At 35.2% G+C, this 19,199-nt stretch overlaps 1 protein-coding gene across 5 annotated transcripts in view; it reads right to left on the bottom strand.

The window, feature by feature from the left end:
* Positions 1-19,199, bottom strand: part of KCNIP4 (potassium voltage-gated channel interacting protein 4) — a 437,812-nt gene that overhangs the window by 37,721 nt on the left and 380,892 nt on the right. For 4 of the 5 annotated variants that reach the window (XM_050710490.1, XM_035552483.2, XM_035552493.2 and 1 more), the window contains exon 2: positions 9,694-9,818. In XM_050710490.1, the coding sequence (XP_050566447.1) occupies positions 9,694-9,818 (125 nt within the window). Of the gene's footprint in view, positions 1-9,693; positions 9,819-15,670; positions 15,773-19,199 lie in introns of all 5 variants that reach the window. The other variant, XM_050710488.1, reaches the window with a different exon arrangement.

Genomic DNA, 19,199 nt, shown 5'->3' with positions numbered 1-19,199 from the left:
GCTGTGTTTACTGAATCACTCTGTCTTCTGCGTTATTGGTTCCTATTTCTTCTGTTACACTCATCGTATCCAAAGTTTTTTTAACTATATTTCACAATGGAATTGATTGGGTTGAATAAATTCCCTTTCTTGAAAGTTAACATCAGAATCATTCACATAATCTGATAATATAATCCACACACATGTACAGCTGATCTAAATAATGTTGGATCTGCTAGAAACTGGATTTCAGACTTTCCCTCAAATGCAGAGGCAGGTTGCTCCATGACGTGTGATATTCTTCCATGGCACTACAGAACTTGACCCTGATGCTTTGGCATTTGTGATTTACTGTTTTACTTGAAGATTTATCCCTGTCTATTTTTAGGACAGATGTAGATCAAAAAATTGTTTTTTGAATTTCTTATAAAAAATTACTTCTGTGGAAAAAAAAAAAAAAGACTCGTGCTTGTGAAGGTTTCAGTGCTTTCCGGCAAAGACTAGACATTGTTGATTTGGTAAAAATTGACCAGGAATTTAAACAGGCAAAAATGATAAAGATTCAAAATTATTTGGAAATTCCTGGCACACAGAACAGATCCATGAGTTCAGTACAATAAATAAATAAATAAATTAATTAATTAATTAAATTATCTGTAAAGTTTTGAAGTAATCAGGACCCAAATATTTGAACTGCACCATCCAGAAGTATCACCAGAACATGTATTTATTCCCTGTTCTCTTATTTTACAGGCTTAGCATGCTCATTTAAAATATTTGTGTCCAATCAGAGTCCCTGAATTACATTTTAACAGGGAAATAACTTGGTACAGGATTTAATACTGAATTATCTTGTTTTATATAAAAAAAACTCTTTGCAAAGATGAAAATCAGTAGCAAGAAATTTGAATAGAGACTTTTGAACGCTGTTTTCTCAGCTGAAAAATGCGTTCACTAAAACTTTGTTTGTAGCTGTTACAGTTACTACTCATCCCCCTTCATGAAGAAAAGGGGACAGGTAGAAGAAACAAGAATAAGAGGTGTCTCCTTGCTGCATTTTTAAATGACAACATTCTCACTGGTGCATTGCACCAAATTTTACATCTCTAACGTTAGTGATGATGCAGAAACAATAATCCAATAACTTTGTGTAACTCAAGTAACAAGCTTTGTATCACAGTCCAGATGCAGCAAAAAGTAGTTGCAGTGAGCTGTAGCCAAAAGATATTTTGCTGGTCATATTCTGGTACATAAACATTTATATTCTTCGGATCCACATGAAAGCCCTGTGGCAGAAAAAAAGCTTTGCTGGTAGCTGGTTTTTGTTAAGCAGCTGGCTAGCAGAGCAGAAGGTATATACTGCACATAAAGTGTCAGCCTGGCATGACCGATGTTACGCCTTATGGTGAGCTCCATTAAGATCACACCAGAGCACTCAGCCACAGGAAAGGGTATTGCCAGTTTCAAATAGGAGGGGTGTGTGTGTGTGTGTGTGTGTGTGTGTGTGTGAAGCACACAGAGCAATATGATCCCACAAAAATATATTAAAAAAGACTCTTGTTTGGAATAAAGAAGAACTTTAGAGGCATTCCGAACTCTGCATTGCTACTGATATTGGGCGTTTAAAATCATGCTCTTTTTACATGTTTTATTAGCGACTTAGGACCTACATTTTTCAGAGATAACTCAGAAGTAAGCAATCACTATTATGAAGACAGTCTTTGCTGTGCTAGATGACAGTTTTTCCCTAGTGAACACAACATGAAGTATCTCCATGAACAGCAGTAAGTCATGAGATGAATAGAAGTGTAGGGACTGAGTTCATTACTAACTTTCAAAAAGAAGATTTCAGTCTCTGCCAGCAACTGTGAGACTAATTGAAATGAGTATCTCCACTGAACGCATTAAGGTCTGTAAATCTGTGATGACTGACATCTATACACTTGGTCTGTCAAATTCTACCTCCAAATTATTTGTACTCATATTTGAAGAGTTTCTAGTTTCTCCTAACTCTTGAAGGAAATATAAAACAAATGTAGGCATTACTTATTGCTGAGTTTGTTAAAAGATTTTCACACAACCTTGTTTGAAATATAAAAAAGTTCCCTATAAAGCACTAGTATGAATGCCAGTGCTTTCAAAACATAATTGCAAACTTCTACCCTGGCAAGTTATTATTATTTTTTTTAAGTCTTTCTTCAGTCATCTAAAACTGAGAAAACAAATGATCTGAAGCCACAACTGGTAAATAACAATGCTAGTAAAGACAAATAAATAAATAAATAAATAAATAAATAAAAAGGGCTATGAGCATTATAGACATCTTCAATAACTATCTCTGGATAGAAAAAGATAATTTACAGAACTGTTTCATGACAGCAGACATGCTATCCAGCTTGTAAGTTTACTTCCTTGGAGTTTCATTATGCTGCTGTCTACTATTTAGATTTTTCCAGCTGAGCAAGACACGGTAGTTTTCTAACAGGGGTAGATATTAATTTTCAGTTTGAATTATTACTATCTGGTTTTATAGTAAGATTCAGAACTTCCTTTATTTTATTATGTTTTATTGGTGTTCCTATATAACAAATTTAACAATGCTGTTAAATTTGTTAAAAGCATGAGACACAAACCTACCTTCCAGATGTCATCACTGGGTCTACTTGAAAAGAGGAGTTGTTGGTGTTCCTTTGCATATACACCCTCTTCGTGTCCACAGTGCTGTTGTTTGTAAAGAGGCATCAGCACCTCTACAAAAAGTTTCGGCACAATGGACAAGTTTTGGGCAGTTACCCAGTGGTACAAGATGGCTGTCTCTCTGAAAGTACACTGGCTGCTGGTGGTGAGATGAAATCATTCCTTTCATAGGACTCAGTGGGGGGAGGCTGAAAAGTGTGTTTAAGCTCTAAGCCACTTCATCTTTAAGGGCAACAAGCTCTGGAGAACCAATGTGAGGGGCAATATTCTTTTGTACTAGTGTCCTCATCCCTCATACTCTTTTTTTTTTTTTTTACACTCTCTCTCTTTGGCTGTTTTGATCTTGAATCCACATTAATTCATTACAGTACAAGCACATGAATTCAGTGTACAACTGAATGGGATCACAATGAAATGAAGACATCCTATTGCCTCTGTGAGACGGGAAATTCATGACTCAGAGATAACTGATCCAAGCTAAACTGTTGCACCTTGTGTGAAATCTTCTGTTTCAGTGTTCAAGGCCAGGTTGGATGGGGCTTTGGGCAGCTTGATCTTGTGGAAGGTGTGCCTGCCCGTAGAAGTGGGGTTGGAATTAGATGATCTTTAAGGTCCCTTCCAACCCAAAATATTTTGTGATTTTATGATAAGATGATTATGTTGCCTTTTCCCCCATGTTATGCTTTTGAACAGGTGACAAATGCTAATTAAAGAAGCAAGGAAAATAGAATGGACATCCCAAATCTGTTTGATTCATCATCCAGGTTTTCAAACTTTGTACATCGGTCCCCCCCCACCACTTTTCTCTTACAGCAGAACACCTATCAGCTTCTTTTTTCATTTGTATAAAATCAATTCTAATCAAGACATTGATTATCTTGGAATCTTCAAGACAAAAGTGGAAGACAGAAGTGTACTTCTCCATTAGTCATAGAGCAGAGCTCTATGTGCAAACAGAATAGCTATAAAGATAGAAGTCGTCTCTGCATTGGACACTTTTGTCATACTTCCTTTTTTACCAAGTGAGTTCCAGTTATGTTCAGTTCATCCAACATGAATGTGGGCAGTTCAGATCACAAACTGATAGAATTGCTCACTGGAAGAGGCCTGTGACGGTCACCTAGTCAAACTTATGAAAAATATCCTATAAATATTTTTACAGTTGGGTATTTACATATACATTAGATGGTTAACCTTAGATGGTTAACCTCAGAGGACATGAACCTTATGCTTTTATTTCCTCCTCAATAGGTTGGAAATATACTTTATTACATTTAAAAAGTGCTTTTTCTCACTTATTTTTTCTAAGATGCTAGCAGATGAACAAACAAAGAGAAGGATTTTTTTCTGAAAAGGTCAATGAGAATAGCTATACCTTATCACACAAACTCTTGAATGCTCTACACAATCAATAAATGAGTGTTACAACCTAAAAAATGAGCTGTCATTAAGCTGTCTGAGAGTCATCAATGCAACACACAGTATTACAATGCTAATTGAAATTGAAAAATCTTTGAATAAATTAGCATATTTTGAGTTATGCATTTAAGTATCTTTACATTGATGCGTAGTATGATGGGAGTAACCCATCTTTGAGTGTAACATTATCAGAGCTATTTTCTTACTCTCGTTTGCCTCATTTACTAACAGTAATAAGAAAGAAGAGTACCTTAGAAATACTGTTTTCCCAATGAATGTCACAAATATAGAGCTGCCTGTTTAAAGCTACGGTATGTATTCAGGAACATTTTTATGCATTTAAAATTACAATTTATACTTTCTCTGATATACAGCTGGGTAAGATAAATGTTCATCAAAATATCTTTTCACATCCAGGAAAGCCTAATAGTTTCCCAACGCAATGTTCTACAGATTTTTTGATGAGAATAATCAACCAAAATTAAAAGATCATTAACATTTAGGTTTAGAACAGGAGCATCTTTTGTGCAACAAAAGCATTTCCTAAGTATTTTTAAAATGGAAATGTGCCATAGCTCAGGGACATTTTTAAAACTGTGAGAGACCTATCAATGGACAAAAGAGAAAGAAGGACCACATGTTGAGTGCATGCTTGATAGTCTGTGCAATTTATTGTGAAGTACCACTTGTACTAGGTCTGCCACAGAGCCATTGGTTTGAAAGGTTAATGACTGCAGCAATCACAATTTCAATTTACACGAAATGGGATGACAGGAAGCCAAATACAAAATGGAGAGGTCCCACTGTGATGGCAGCTGAGAAACAATTCATCAACAAAAGTGCAAGAACATTGTAAAACCAGAGTGTGAGGGACAACCTTTTGAGCGTGGGGAAGGCTTAGGACTTCTGTTAAGATCACTTTTTGAGGATAGTATAGAGTCATTAAAATGGCTAAATTTTTGAATACAGGCATAAGTTCTCCTTTCATACTTTTCCTTATAATAGATGTTAGGTCACCTGAAAGTGCTTATCCCACCTCCATACATTTTGTTTAGTGTATCTCCTCTTGTATTTTAAATTTTGACCTTGATTACTACCAAAACATCCATTGTCAAGATAGGCATTTCAATGTTTTTTGGTCCTTTTCTGCAGTTGTTCTCTACTTGCTTTCTGAAACATCAGCTGTTCTACAGTACAATTTGAGACTCTCTAAAGCTTTCATGTACATACATATACAAAGAAATGCAATCTGAGACCTTGTGCTCCTGCTGTATGAACTATTTTTTGCTGGGTTTGGAGTGCAATTTGCCTTTTAATTGATGAAAATACCTTTAAAGATTTATATTTTTATTTTTGTTAAAATAAAAATAATATATATATAGTAAATCAAACTTTGGAAATATCACTGACACTACAGAAATACAATAATACTTGCTGCTTTCTCATCTGACGTTCAAGTAACTTGAAATCATAAATAATAAGTTACTGGACATAAGCTGGGTGAAATTCTGGTCATCCCTATTTCAGAACAGACATCCTAGAATTGGGCAGGATTTAGGGAAGTCAGCAGGTTGGAATGGGTTATGTACAATGAGAGTTTATATGGACAAAAAGGTTTCAGTTAGGAAAAGAAGCGACTAAGTAATAAATGTGATTGAGATGTGTGAAATAATGAATATCTAGAAGTAATGGTTTTCATAGCAGAAATAGTATAGATAATCTTATTAAAATAAAAGGAAAAAGGCTTGAAATATGCATGAATTATTTTTCAGAGAAGGCATAATTAGGGTATAGACCTAAATTTGGTAAAAGTATGTAAAATAAAAAGATGCAGCTATAACCTTCATCACAGGAAATATTTCAGTAGCAGAATGCCAGGTGACAGAACAGTATTTTAGGGGATTTATAACTCTAAACTTCCCATATCCTTACACTTTCCTTTATTTGTCACTGTTGAAAACAGTATACTGAGGCAGAGGGACATAGTGGTGCTTTTCTTGTATTTCATCAGTTGTTTTATTTTATCATGAATGGGACCTGTTTCCTCCTGCCATGCTTGCATAAAGACAGAGGAAAAATGTGCATACTAGAAAGGCTGTGGAAAATACACATTTTTTTTTTGTGGAAAAAGAAAGTGATGTGAATTTTCTTATTCTTTACTTGCTGACACACCTACAGCACTAAACATTATAATATAGAGATATTGAAGTTCTTCAGAAAGAAATGTCAGTTATGAAATTATATCTACTCTCACTATAGTATGTATGGAGTCTCATCCTTTCTGTATCTTAATTTTTTTTTATTTTCATTTTGGTTATTAATGTTAGAGATACTTTATCTCCTGGTAGTATTACAGCTTAGTTATTTAAAGTCTTGTGGTTTTTAGGCTCTCTATAAGGAGATTGTTGCTGTCTTTTCATTCTGTAAAGAGATAGGTAATCTGAGAATTTATAGAGAGGAAAACAGTGCCTGAAACCAGTAACGTTTACTGGTAAAATAACAAGTAGTAACTACTTTAACTGAAAGAGTAGAACTATCTTTACTCTTACACAATGATTCCACAAATTAAGTGATGAAATAGCAGTAATTATTTTATAATTTATTAGATGTACAAGTTATTATTATATTATAAAATTATTTTATAATTTATTTTATATTATTAAATTATTTTATAATTTATTAGATGTACAAGTATGGACCAGAAAAAATGTGTGCATAATTCTGTTGAATTAATCAAAGTACATATAATAACTATGCCAGGTGATGTTATCTATGCTGCCTTTAGGACCCCGACTCTGCATGACAGGTCTCTTGAGCCCCTGCCAGTGAAATGCTGATGCTACTGTGCTATGGCATGTAAATTTAGTCTAATTTCTTTAGAGCATAATACCAGTAGAGCTACAGCAATTTCATTTCATGCCTTAATTTAAACTTAAATTCATATCTTTTTGTTTTGTTTTGTTTTATATAGTTATATTGTTGAAGAGATGGTAAGACAGGCAAACATCAAATGAAAAGCATAAAGCGGAGAGGTCGGATTTGCACATTTTGACAGTATAATGTTAAATATGTGTGCGTGTGTATTTCATCAAATCTTTCAATGGATTTTCTACCCTAGAGGAATGGTTAAGCAGATTATCACAAAGCACAGAATGGCTGAGGTTAACAGGGACCTCTGGAGGTCATCTGGTCAACCACCCCTGCTCAAGCAGGGCCATCCAGAGAAGGTCGCCTGGGACCATGTCCAAGCAGCTTTTGAAGGTCTTCCAGAGAAGAGAGGTAGCTTAGGACAGACAAAAGCCAATGATCTTTGTCAGGGGAGAGCATTTAAGCACAGCCATGAGAGGCACTGTAATTCCATCCTATATCAACGTCTACCAAAGCTGCCCAAACTGTTTTTGGTAAAACCTAGGCAGGTGACACGAAAATGAACTCACATAGACAAGCTGCTCACAGAGCTGAGGAGACCAGACCTAACCACTCTCTGAAGAGATTAGGGAACTGCAAAAATAGGAAACTGCAAATTTTGCAGTAGAAACAGACAAATATTAAAAACAAAATAAACCCCAACTCATCTGAAAGATTTGTAACCCTTCATTTCTGAAGTTTGAAGCTTGGGTTAAGTAAGACTTCTGCTTTAGACTGATTTATAACAGTCACCAGCCATGGACATGTTTTACAACATTTTTGGAAGTAATTGATACATTTGTAATTACATTAAACAAAAAATCTGAGTTTTGTGTTCATTAGCTCTAAATAGTCAGATATTTATATTTGCACGTCTTAAATTACCATGTGCTGATAAAGAAATGAAACACTTGAATAACGATATATTACTATCAAAACTCTTCTGATGTAAGTAATACATCCTAGAACACAGAAGTACATGAAGACCTGGCATTCTTCCTGGAAAAAATGTATAACAGTAATCAATTAAAATACTTCCTTATAACATATTCTCTTTTTCCATGCCTCATTTTATGCAGAGAAACATCAAGGTCCTTTATTTATGAGACACTCAAAAATAATGATTCCAGAGAAATAGACAGAAGGTGTATTTTATCCACTATACTTTTACCTTTTTGCCTTAGATAATTAGGGACATTAACTCATGGTTTGAAATACCTTGAGAATACTGTCATTAACAGGGGAACGTTCTCTGGTACCCTGAGGAAATGAAAAGCTTTTAAGAGCAATCACTGTTAATCACTAACATGCCAACATTATATACCTTCTGGAAATGGGGATGATGTATAGCCAGGTCACATTAAGTGACTATATATTTTACTTGCGTTGTGAGCTTTCAATAAAAATGTTGTTTTAAAATATCCCTTTGCACAGCTTGCTTTCACTACAAAATACATGATATCTAAGAATAGATCATCTGTAATTCTGTAAAATTTACACTTCTTAAAAAAAATTATTAAAAAATTATTCTCTCTGATTCCATAGTTAAGCTTCACTGTGTTTTAGCCTTATAATACTTTGTTACACAAATTCATTAAAGTAGTAAATGCCAAGGGCAAGATGAAGGCCCTTATGTAAGGGTGAAAGAAAAACTAAATCCAAAGGTGATAAATGCAATTATCATGCAATTTACCTTCAGCTCCGCAGGAGACTTAGTAACTGCACAGTTGCAGTACTCAAAACTGACTTCATAGGTTAATATTACATTCTGACGATTTGGAAGCCATTGCTGTTATTCAAAATTTTTAATATTAAATATTTTCTATGTAATGTTAATTGCATATAATATCTTATAAAACTGTTAATCAGATGAAAAATAGAATAAAACAGAAGACTTTTTTTTTTGATAAAGCAGTTTTTCTTGTGTATAGTGTTCATCACTATATATGACATCAGGGCAGGTCTCACTTTTGGTAAAGAGCCATGTTTAGTATAGAAATTAATAAAACTTCGTAAAATATTTTTGTGCCATATTTTCTTGCTGTTCCAGCTATGGGAAACTCACATGCCAGCACCAAGCCCAGAGGCACAGGACAGCAAATGCACATTGGCAAAGGAGGCAGATTGTATCCATGGACTGGGGCTCTCTCAGTGGAGATCCTACCCAGTTGAAAATATAGGGCCTATTGATAAGACACATATATCAGCAATAAATCACCAAAAATGACTCCCGATAAAGGGATCTGGCAAATTCATAGACTTGTAGAGCTAGGAAAAACACAAGTCATCCACTGCTGTCCACCTAACAAAAAATTCCTCTAGTGTAGTTTTAGCCAATTGCATCTTGTGATAACTATTTTGTACAAAAAAAAAATCAAAATCTTTCCTCTAAGTGACCAAACTTTTCATTACTAATTTTCTCTCCCATTATTTCAGCTTTTGCCAAACAGCCCCGTCACAATCTGTCCTTGTACAGTCCTACTTTACTAACTTATAATTATTATCTTCTGGATGATTTCTGTCTGTATCTTTCAGCCATTAAACAGCCCAATTGTTGCAGATTGATTGTTTCCACACTTGATCAGGCATGCAGCATTTAAATACTGAATCCCACAATCTCTGCTGCCAGTCGTTCTAAAACTGCTGAGACTGCAGTGGCCTATCATGTAAATTGAAAAATGAAGTGCTTACATTCTTGAAACCTCTATATAAGATCTGAAGTTCCTTCTTTGTGAATTTACTCTGTGCTTCCAGCAGCTCAAGAGCTTCAGGTCTATGTCGTACTGTGGCCATTTCCATTTCATCTTCTACAGTGTCTGCAGAATACAAGAGACAGAGAAGGAAGGCTCAACAAGAAATAGAGGATGTAGAAATGACTATCCATTGTAGGAAAAGAAAAATCCTTAAATGACATTAATTTAAAGAATGGCTTTTGCAGCCTTTAAGATATGTTAATTTTGAACTCATGAGGAAAGGGTATCTATCTGCTTCAGTGGCTGCAGAGAATGTGGAACAGTGGTGATAATCCATTGGTCTGGATATTATCACAACATATGTATAAATAATAATAAACTGGAAAGTGGACATTCTGCAAGGACATGCATGACACATTCAGTATGATTTTGCTGTTTCTACAACTCTCTGAGCAAAGAAAACAATCTTATAAAACCTTAGTGTCACAGCAATACTGACAATTTTCCCTTGTTTTTTTACTGGAAGTGAATTCACTGTATTAGACTGGGATTCCCAGTGCTCTCTTTTTATCATAAATTAGTACTTTCTGAAGTGTGTGAGAAGGATATTGCACATTCAGCAGTAGACTTTGCTTTGAGTACCATATAACAAACCCTTTTGGACAAACATGATTATTCATGGGGAGCAGCCTTAGCAGGGATCTTGAGGATTTTAGTGACCTCATCATCAACAGAATATGAATGTAAATATACGTCTTTAAGACTTAAATAAATGTGGCCCTATAAAGATGAGAGAAAGCAATACATTTTTTCCAGGTAGAGATTAAATGTGAAAGTTAAAGTCAGTGGAATAGATACAGGAATTTACAGTACAGATTATTTATTTATTTATTTATTTTAATATGGGGGTACCAGGCATACACTTGACCAAAAATTGGAGCATTAAGCAGGCATTAAGCATAGGTCATACAAAACTTCAGACAAATTTAATCAAATCTCTTTCGCCTTCTCTTTGAAGAATTATACCAACTACAGAAATGTAACTTGAGCAAAACCAAGCATGTATAATTTTTCACTTCTACAACTGTGAAAATATATATTTTATTTAATCAGTGTGGAACTCTGCATTCTTAAAATAAACTTTTATTGTGTTCAATTTTCATAAGATCACAAAGAAAATACACCATTAAAACAGTGTTATGATTATATCTTCACATATTTTTGTTCTGCTTCAATGCAGTAATAATAACTTTCAGCTGCTTGGGAGAAATCTGGAGATACAGTTCAAACAAAAACAAAAAATGAACAACCTTGGAATAGAATCAGAGAATCATGGAATGGTTTAGGTTTGAAGGGACCTTTAAAGATCTAGTTCCAATAACCCTGCCATGAACAGGGACACCTTCCATTAGAGTAGGTTGCTTAAAACTCACAATCATAATATATAAGCTATTTGGATAAATTAAAATAATAATAATAATAATAATAATAATAATAATAATAATAATAATAATAATATTGTAGGACCATGTCTTTTTTTTCCTGTCAAAGAGATGTTGCTGTTGGCAGTCATCTCAGAAATGTAAGGATTAAAGAATTATTCCAGGTGTGGTAAGGAAGAAAACAGATGTTAAAAAAAGTGGGTCCCACTGCCTGAGAGCCTTCCAGTGATTGGCTTCCTACCCTAAATCCCAAGACTAGATGTCCACCTCAAACTCATCAACTGTGAAATATTTCAGACAAGATGACCAACAAATGGGTGATAACTATAGCTTCTGCCTTTACCAAATTAGTAAGAATCATTTAATAGTTGTAATTACAAGTTCAAGATGAAAGGCATGGTATAAGATAGAAAAATGAACCTCATTAATACTTTATGGCTTCTCAAACCTGATTCTTTGAACATCATTTTCTCCTGACAGTGTGCCTTGAGTACATTTATTTTATTCATTAAAGCTGTCTCTGTTAAAACTTTTCAGCTTGCAGTCAATGCAGAAAGATTTATTAGAATAAGAAATACAGTGCTAATCTGTTTAAATGACATGTTTGCAAATGCCCTAATACAATGTTAAATTCATTCACTGAACCAGACTGCAAATTCACAGAACCCTCTGCATTTCATAACTCTTCTGAGAGACACGATAGTTTTGTCTGGCTCTGTACTTTAGCTTTTCCCAAGTCATCAGTTATCAGTGTAAGCATTACAGAGAAGAATGTCTGTAGGAGAAATGAAACATGGTATCTTTCATTTAATCTGACAGAAGGTATTTTCCAAATCAGTGTAACCCATAATTTTATCTGAGAATGTCCATTGTGCATTGGCCTATGAGCAAGCTATATCATGGTTCTTTTTTGTTTTTATTTGTAGGTTGTCTCAGATGACTCAGAGACCACCACCATCTTTATGAATAACTCCACAGTAAATGCTATCAACAACAACAATAATAAAAAACAACAACAAACAACTCTCACAACTTTACATCGAACTTATGATGCTTGATGATAGTCTTGATCAAAATTATAAGAACATTTCAGCTCTCACCTTTAAAAAGAAAGTTTCTGTCATGCTGCAGTGCAAAGGGTGAGTTTTGAAAAACCTACCCTTATAGATAAAATTTTAATAAAGTTGGTCCAGGGTTAACAAGCTGTCATCCCAATATGAGGAATGTCTAGCAAAGTTCTTGAGCTACATTTTAATTCTGGCTGAGAACATCCAAGGTTTATTTTGTAAGGTTATTAAAGCTTTTCCATCATGTTTTAAAGGGAACTATCTTTTATATTCATTATAAAGTCCCTATAATAATGTCGTGCTTTAGATATACAGCTGAGATTTTTTGTCAGCTATCAGTCAACACTAGGTGCTTATGCTAAACTGACAAAAGAGTCAACCCAAGAATAAATATTGTTCAAATTAACTTATTTTTTATATGACAAAAGTTATATGGAATTTAAATGGGCTACTGTTTAGGAAGAGAGTGACTTAACTGGAAACGAGCTCTCTGTGAATCATCTGACTACCTAGACAGACATCTATAAGCTCTTCATGAAGCTAGATCAGTAGACATAATAACTGTAAGGCTAGATACATAGGCCACAGAACCAGGCTGAGCACAGTGTCTGGTATATCCTTAGTGATGAATGTTTATACTTTAATGATTTGGTAAAAATGTAGAAGACTGCAGTATGGTGGTTAGATGTTATTTTTCCGTTAATGAAAATATTCAGTTCAACGATCTAATCATGCCCTACTTCTGTAGCACCTTGTAGATAGAAATAATCTGAAAATAATATCACTGGGAATTTCCTTATAATGTGCCAACTATGATGATTAAAATACTGTAACATTCATGAGTCAATTGCACTTTATTTATAGTTACATATACACACTGAAAGTGTGTGAAAATATATGTGTTTTCTACGTAGGAGTTTCATAATTTATATGACCTTAATAATAATAATAATAAAATAGTTATTTCAGTTCTCTAGTTACTTCAGCCTAAGAAAGTTAAGGGCTTATTTATTTATGTATTTATTTATCCATCCATAAAAGGCATATTTATCCATATATGTCAATATGACATATATGTCATATATGTCTGAGAAAGAGAAGCAAGTTCATATTCAATTCTTTATATATTAAATATATATTCTTATTTATGTCATTAATGAATATCTTTCTTCCAGTAGAGAGTTTTTAATGTATTTGCCACAGGAACTATGTTTTGAACCTTTCATCATTCATTAAATTACAAAATGGTAAAATCAATGCAAAACCCAGACATACTCTTCAAATAATGACTGCTGGAGAAGCAAGTCCAATCTTAGGGTTTAGTTCATGTCTGTAAAAATTGTCCACACGCATTTCCCTGCACAAACCCCAAATGATATGTCCCCTACTTATATAATAATTACATGCACATGCACTTCAAAGACATTCAAAGCCATTCTTCAGTCTGGCCCTTTCTGTAGCATATGCATTTAAGTGTTTAGCTAAGGAAGGATAGATTTAATTTTAGGTTTACCAAAGTAAAACACACAAATAAGAAAAAGCACTCTTTGAGATGCTTTGTTGAATGTGAATCCTGAAATAAGTTTTTCATTATTATTTAAATAATCTTTTTCTGAACATATTCATAGAAAATAAGCACAGAATTGCAAATTCAGAGTTTGCATTCTTTCAACAAAATACTTGTTTTAAAAATATTCCCTTTAAAATTTCTAAAGAATTTGTATTATGTGGTTGTCATTGTAGGTAGTGCTGACTTCATTCCTAGTATATTAGAATGTTGTTTCTTCCAAACCAGCAGAAATCAAACAGCACATTATGTCAAAATGGGATAATAACAATGTTCATCTACAATTTAATATAATATTTTCATGTAATATAATATTCTCATTTAAAACAGCATTTCATTATTTACAAGAGCACTGAGGAAAATGCTGACTGCATCTTCTCTTTCTACTATGTGGTTCTCAAATATGAAACATTTGATACAAGTTTTACTTTGACTTCTCTTCTGGCTTATAAAACACTCACAGCTTGAATATGCATATTTTGCATGGTCAAGGCTATTAAGACTGATTCTAAATATTTTCATGTTACCTGTGCAGACAAAAATGTTGCATAGATATGCGCAATGAATAAGGATGTGTTGTTCTTCGAATAACTTCAAACAAAGGGATCAAACCATCCATTATTTTTTAGTCTAGGACTATGTCATGTCATGTAGGTGAAAGCAGCTTCTACTTAATGAATTAGTATCAGCTGTCACAACAGTGACTGCCCTTTTTAAGCTACCCGAGTTCCCAGTAAAACACATCATCTGAAGCAACCATGAAAATGTTACTGTGCATCCAAATCTTTAGTGCTTTTCATCTTTGAGATCTCAAATAGTTAGAAAGGAAAGAAAACACCACAGCCTTCTCTATGGAAGAGCATATGAAAGGCAGTGAAATGGAATAGCAGAAAGAAATCCTCTGTCCATATCACTGAAGTCTTAGCACTTAATAAAGGGCCTGTGTTCATAACCTAGTGGCCTCAGGTTGTCCCATGATCACTGGACAGAGGGAACTGCTCTTGGAGGCTTTTCTTGCCTTAGATTGATCAATATGCTTTACCAAGAATAGGATACGGGAAGCATAGGGACCATTCAGCTTCTATTTTTAGGTGCTCAAATTAGTGCACAGAATTAAGATAAACTAATCTAGACTGAATTGGGTACAAAGAGATATTTTAGTATCAGTTATAGAGGCCAAATGATATAGGAAGATGTTAGTATTATTGCTGTAATTTATCTCTGTCTAGGTATATATGGATGGATGGATGGACGGATGGACGGACAGATGGATCTGTCTGTCTGTCTGTCTCTTCCCTTTTATCTGTCTGTTAGCCATCTGGGAAGGATCTTATTTTCTTACAGCATAGGATCAAGACAGTAAAGGAAATGTCAGTGTGCTTGTCCTTTCAGTACACGGACATACTTTATTTTCGATCTATTTTTTTTCTTTTCCCAGGCACATACTTTAGGTCTCATTCCCTTTACAGCTTGATGTTATACAGTCAACTTGCAACTTCCTCCCATATCAGTAATGCCGCTATTATCCTATGTACTGGACTGTACATATATAAATATATGCACACGTACACAAAAAGCTAGCACTTTGTAAATGCATTGAGATCAGGCTTTTAACTTCACCAGTAAACCCCTTTTCAGCTAGGTTGTTGAGCATAAGTCCCAACCCAGCAGCTTGCGCACAGCAGACCCTGGCACAGTTATCTTGCCAGCATACTCTGCACAGACAAATCTATTACCAGCCCACAAATCTGTTCATCACTCCTTTTTAAACCTCAGCAGAGCATACAGTTACTTCAGCAGATGACTTTCAAACGAGCAGTTAATGAAAGTATAAGTTTTGATGCATGCAAACCTAAAAAAAAAAAAAAAAAAAAAAATCAAATGAAAAATAAAACTTGCTTTGAGTAACAGGAGATGTCGTTTTGGCAGCCGAGCAGGGCAAGAGCTTCATAAGTCGCTCTTTAATGCTGCGTTTGGTACTGTTCTGAGCGTAGAGGAAACCTAAAAAATACATTATCAGGACCGTTAACATAGTCTTGAGAACAATTCCTGTACATGCTGAAGAGTTTATCATTATAGCAGTATCCTGATAGGAAAAGGCCAAACAGAGAGCAGCCATCCTGAATTGCAAAAAGTAACCAAAATTTTTGAACAGGACAACAAAATCATTTTGTGCTTGCATCTTTCCAGCAAAGGGGATGTTTTGTATATGTGCATCTCTGGAAAAGTTCTTATAACCCCCTTAAGTTATAAGCTACTTAAAAACATCTAACTATGGTATCAGATTATATATTTGAAACAACACAAGGAGAGAGTGTTTGTAAAGATTTTAATGCTAAAATATTTTAAAGACTTTTAAGTCTATTTAATTACTTATTTGATTTTTAGCCTTAAAGTGGGAAAAAAAAAAAAAAGCAAAAACACACAACACATAAATAAAACTTCAAAGATATCTTTTGTTGTCCTTTCTGGCAGTCTTCTACTTCCAAGCCTGAGTTTTCCCATATCATCCATTCAGCAATTGTGATAACCAGCCTGGTACTTTTGCCTTTTCTGAATATTAAAATATCAACCATGATGTACAGCCAGTCTTTCTTTTCTTTAATATTTGTCATTCTGCATATATATAGCTATAAGTATTATTTAGGTTTTCATCTCCAAATATTCATGGCTGAATAGTTAATGTTTGTGTGCCATAAAGTAGGTAAACAGTATTATTCTTATTTACTACAAAGGAAATTGTCAGAGTGACAAAAAGCCTGTGACATCTAACTAACCATTTCATACAGAATTTTTAATACAAGCAAACATCTCCTGGCTGGATATTTGCTGTAAATGACAAACTTAACATCTGTAATACAGCTGACTAAATGATTTGTGTCCCTGGGAACAGTAAAGCTTAGTTTGAACACTATGCAACTCCCATACTTTTCATCTGAACTGCAAGTGCTCAAACATAAACACTGTTCTGCAATGACTCTTGCTACAACAGCTAGAATGCAAATCGGATGGGGCAAGAAGTGGAAGAAAACACTGAGTTTCTGTGCTAGTGGTGCAGTCACCAGGATTAACCTGGGTTATTCCAGATGCTGCACTTGTGCTGAATACTGGTATTCATGGCATTATGTGGAATAGTTTCCTCTCTGTCACCAAACTAAACCAAGCAGGAACCTCCCACCATTAACACCGAGTTCAGCTTACAGGCAATCTTGAAAAAGTGTGTACTTTATTTGAGAACAGAAGGAAAGAGTGAGAAGGCTTTAAAGATACTAAAAGTTTTAAATGAAAGAAAAATATTTCTCAGTTTGTATATGAGTAAAATATTAGAGAAAATTAATTAAAAAAAAAAAAAAAGAAGAGAGAAAAAACAGGAAAGACTCAACTAAAGCCCTAAGAAATCAACCAATTCATAGAAACAGAGAATGGCTCGGGTTGGAAGGGTCGTTAAAGATCATCTAACTCCAACCTCTGTTGATGCAGCCCAGGATGCAGTTGGCCTGGGCTGCAAGCATGCTGTTGTTAGTACACAAATTCTGCCTCTAAGAAAACTCCAGCTCTGGTGAATGGAAGAAAAAATCCAGTTTCAGAATAAGATCAAATGAACCTACATGAATTCATGAATTTCTCTGGAAATGTAAAAACTATTACAAATAATAAGAATGAATACATTTATTATTTGTAGCAGTTAACTGTCAGCTCAACTCAGAATCGCGCTGCAGGTAAAAGTATAAAATAAAAGACTGTGATCTGATGGGCATCTTAAAATTCGCTTTTTTTTTTTTTTTCTTTTTTTTTCCTGGTCTGGAGTGTCACACTATGCTTGTAATGTACAGATTTGAATAGAAAGAATCACAGAATCACAGAATGGCCGAGGTTGGAAGGTACCTCTGAAGATCGTCTAGTCCAACCCCCCTGCCAAGCAGGATCACCTAGAGCACATTGTGCAGGATGGCATCCAGGCAGGTTTTGAATATCTCCAGAGAAGGAGACTGACTCCACAACCTCTCTGGAAAACCTGTTCCAGTGCTGTCAGCCTCACAGTAAAGTGCCCCTTCATATTGAGCAAGAACCTCCTGTGCTTCAGTTTATGCCTGTTGCCTCTCATCCTGTCACTGGGCACAACTGAAAAGAGACTGGCTACATCCTTTTGACACCCTCCCCTCAGATATTTATACACATTGATGAGGTCTCCCCTCAGTCTTCTCGTTTCCAGGCTGAACAGGCCCAGTTCTCTCAGCCTGCCCTCCTGTGACAGGTGCTCCAGTCTTCTAATCGTCTTCGTAGCCCTCCTCTGGACTCGCTCCAGTAGTTCTATGTCCCTCTTGTAATGGGGAGCCCAGAACTGGACACAATACTCCACATGTGACCTCACCAGGGCTGAGAAGTGGGGGAGGACCACCTCCCTTGACCTGCTGGCAACACACTTCCAAATGAACCCCAGTATACTTTTGGCCTTCCTGGCCACCACGGCACATTGCTGACCCATAGTCAGCCTGCTGTCCACCAGGACTCCCAGGACCCTCTCTGCAGAGCTGCTCTCCGGAAAGCAGTTTGTTTATCTTAAAGATTCTTTTCTTCATTGGGAATTCTTCAAGCATATACATAGTCCAGAAATGTTTACTTCTATCTTTTTAATTTGAGTTCAGGTTTGCAAAGTTTTGTTGTCCTTGTATTACTTACTTAATTAAAAAGCTCCACAACCTATGTAATTACTGAAGATGTATTCAGCATTTTGCAAAACCTAAAGGGATGTGTTATTTCCAAAGGTTTTGAAGCTCAGAGCCTTAATTAAGCAAACATTTTTACTACTTTCATGCTCACTCAAGAGATCACAGAACTTAATGGAAAGAATATGGGCTTTGCAGTGGTATGAGCAAGGTCAAAAATAAAACAACGTGGGAGAAGGTAATATCAGAGAAGTAACAGAGGAGAACAGTATAACTTCTATACTCATTTTTGGCAAGTCTTTTAAAACCTTAACCCTAAGAATAGAGCAGAGGCTAAGTGGTGTATCTTATGGTACGAAGGAGCATTGTGATAGCTTTTTGCTCCCAGTGAATGCAGTGAGTTGAATCTGCAACTACTGCAGTCCACTTTCATGACCTCCCCATCAGTACTACAACTCTTAATGTGATTTTTCATGACTAAAGGACTCATGCCACAGAGAAAGTATGTTGGGCTCTGGACCTGTGCTGAGCTGGTGTTTAATACACACAGAGACACTAAAAAATGCTAATTAAGATGACATACTGTAATAATTTCAGTAAATTTTGTAGCTGTTTGCTCAGTTTAAAATAGGCTGTGGAAAAAACTGTGATGACTAAGACTCTAAGCTAGACTAAAATGTACTGTTTATGTAGTAAGAGATTCGTATCTTATCATTAGTCTTCAAAACGGATATTTATGAGGATGTGGAGAGCCATTAAGC

This window comes from Cygnus atratus, chromosome 4 (assembly GCF_013377495.2).
Source record: "Cygnus atratus isolate AKBS03 ecotype Queensland, Australia chromosome 4, CAtr_DNAZoo_HiC_assembly, whole genome shotgun sequence".
NCBI lineage: Eukaryota > Metazoa > Chordata > Aves > Anseriformes > Anatidae > Cygnus > Cygnus atratus.
This window is presented reverse-complemented; position numbering and strand designations above follow the sequence as displayed.